A 2,380-nucleotide genomic window follows, 5' to 3' on the forward strand; every position below is an offset into this window, starting at 1 on the left:
CACCTCCCCACCGACCACAGACAGCCCGATTACCAGCCAGCGGCAGGTGCCACCTCATCTACTTGGGAGCAGGAGAGAGGAGGGAATTACAAATGAAAGCTTCTGAAATGACCGCTTCTTGTTCCAGCCTGAGCTAGAACAAATGCGTTTGAATGAACCACTTGCTTTAAACAACATTTAAAATATGGAACCTTCAGCACTTTATGATATGAAACGCCCCCTTCCCTCAACCCCATTTACTGCAGTGCACGTCATCTCCCGGGCGAATTTTTCTGTCTTTCAGCCGGTGGAATGGATGGCATACGCCAGATGTTACACAAGGCATTCATTTCTCCGAGAAGGCTTAGAGCTAGGAGAATTAATCTCCTGCTAGGACCTCTGCCCCAAGCTTCTGGGGAAACAGTGAATTGGGCTTGACAAGGAAAGTAGCTACATGATCCACTAATCAGATTCAAAACATGAAAATGCACTGAGGAGGGTACCCCTTCCCACTCCTCATGACAGCAAGACCTACAGATAATTAAGAGAGACGTCCCTTCAAACTCAAAGGAGGCTTTAAAAAAAAAAAGACAAAGTATAAGAAAAAAACAAAGAAATCAGTAAAGCAAACTCCCAATCCTCCTGAAAATAAAATAGTCTCATGGTGACGGATGACTGGAAGAAGTCGAGGCAGGGAAAGAATGACACAAAGGCGGGAAGTGCCTGGCCACAAGGACGCCTTGCAGAATCCAACACAGTGTTCTCCATTTTCCAAGGCCAAGCAAGTAGCAAGTCCCAAGTTAAAAACTTTCTATTAAGAGCAAAACAAAACCAAAAACCATTCCAGAAAAGGGGTCAAGGGAAGAACAACACTGGAGAAAGTCAGGCCGCTGACCTCCGGCGGATCACAAAGAGCCCACGCTGAAGCTGACCCAAGTAAATCCTCATCTTGGTGCTGTCGCTTGTCTTCCTCACCCAGATCTGCAGGGGAGATGGAAAAGGAACAGGATGAGAGAGGTTAATCCTGAGGGGCAAATCAGGATGTCTGCATGAATCAGGTGTAGCCAGACAGCTGGCAACCTCTTCTTGTCAACCCGTGAGGCATTCACAGGCCTTGACCTCTGGCCTCCTAAAGGCACGCCTCCACCGCAGAGAGCAGACATCATCACCCTTGAATTCATTTCTCCCAGCCATCTCTCTTACACCTTTGAGTAAGAAAATGGAAAGCACGGTGTTCTTGAGTTCCATTTTTGCCTTCATCTTAAAGACTTTTTTTTAGACTGCACTGTGTAGCAGGTGGGCTCTTAGTTCCCCGACCAGGGATCAAACCCGTGTCCCCTGCACTGGGAGTGTGGAGTCTTAACCACTGGACCACCAGGGAAGTCCCCTTAAGGACTCTTTTTGATATGGTATGACTACAGCATTATCAACATTCAAAACACATATATTCATAAACTTACAATCAAATTAGAAAATATTTTCCTTGCCCCTAGGGACTTCCATAGTATAGTCTTTCAATTCTCTGGTTTCCTGGCAATTAAGGCTAATGGTCATAACAGCAAAAGATAGAAAAATTAACAACAAAAGAAATGCCCACGGGTGAGAGAAGGCCCAATGAGGATGCTGAGAAGGCCAAATTAGCTTAAGACAGTCCTTCCCTCCTGACCGCATCATTCTCCCACAGATGGGATCAGATGTCGGGCACTGTACAGGGCGGATGTATTCTTCCCTAGAACTGAAAACGAGCTCTTCCAGCATGGGGCCTGCCAGAACTGCCAAGTGCACCCAGTATGTGGCAACCCTGCAGCCAGGGAAGGTAAGGAGAGTTGCCACCTCAGTCACCTGACCCACTTGCGGGGGAGATTACTGGAGGCCAGACACTGTGCTGACCAAACTGACCAAGCTTCTTCATCCTCAGAACAATCCTATGGAGTAAGTACTGTTATCAGCTCCATTTTACAGAAGAGCAAGGCTGAGTCCACTTGTCCAATGGGAATCCTGGCGCCTGACATCAAAGCCCCTTGCTCTTCTTACCTGGTTCCCCACTTTCTCACCCCTTCTCTCATCCGTGTTATTAACACGTGATCAGATGGAGACAAAAGCATAAATTTTTTAAAGATCTGCATCTCACCTATATATGCAAGTACTAGTTTACAGATATAGCTCCACCTTTGCCCATTCAGTTGTCAGGTTTATAAAAAGCTTATTCAGGGCTTCCCTGGTGGCGCAGTGGTTGAGAGTCTGCCTGCTGATGCAGGGGACACGGGTTCGTGCCCCGGTCTGGGAAGATCCCACATGCCGCGGAGCGGCTGGGCCCGTGAGCCACGGCCGCTGAGCCTGCACGTCCGGAGCCTGTGCTCCGCAACGGGAGAGGCCACAGCAGCGAGAGGCCCGCATACCG

At 48.4% G+C, this 2,380-nt stretch overlaps 1 protein-coding gene across 1 annotated transcript in view; it reads right to left on the reverse strand.

The window, feature by feature from the left end:
• Window positions 1-767: 767 nt before the first annotated feature.
• The window catches only part of SUDS3 (SIN3A corepressor complex component SDS3), a 38,925-nt gene continuing 37,312 nt past the window's right edge, over window positions 768-2,380 (reverse strand). Inside the window, exon 12 of the mRNA XM_007455843.1 lies at window positions 768-960. Coding sequence (XP_007455905.1) covers window positions 862-960 — 99 coding nt within the window. The 3' untranslated portion in view covers window positions 768-861. The remainder of the gene's footprint in view (window positions 961-2,380) is intronic.

The sequence above is a fragment of the Lipotes vexillifer genome, unplaced genomic scaffold (genome assembly GCF_000442215.2).
Source record: "Lipotes vexillifer unplaced genomic scaffold, Lipotes_vexillifer_v1.1 scaffold970, whole genome shotgun sequence".
NCBI lineage: Eukaryota > Metazoa > Chordata > Mammalia > Artiodactyla > Lipotidae > Lipotes > Lipotes vexillifer.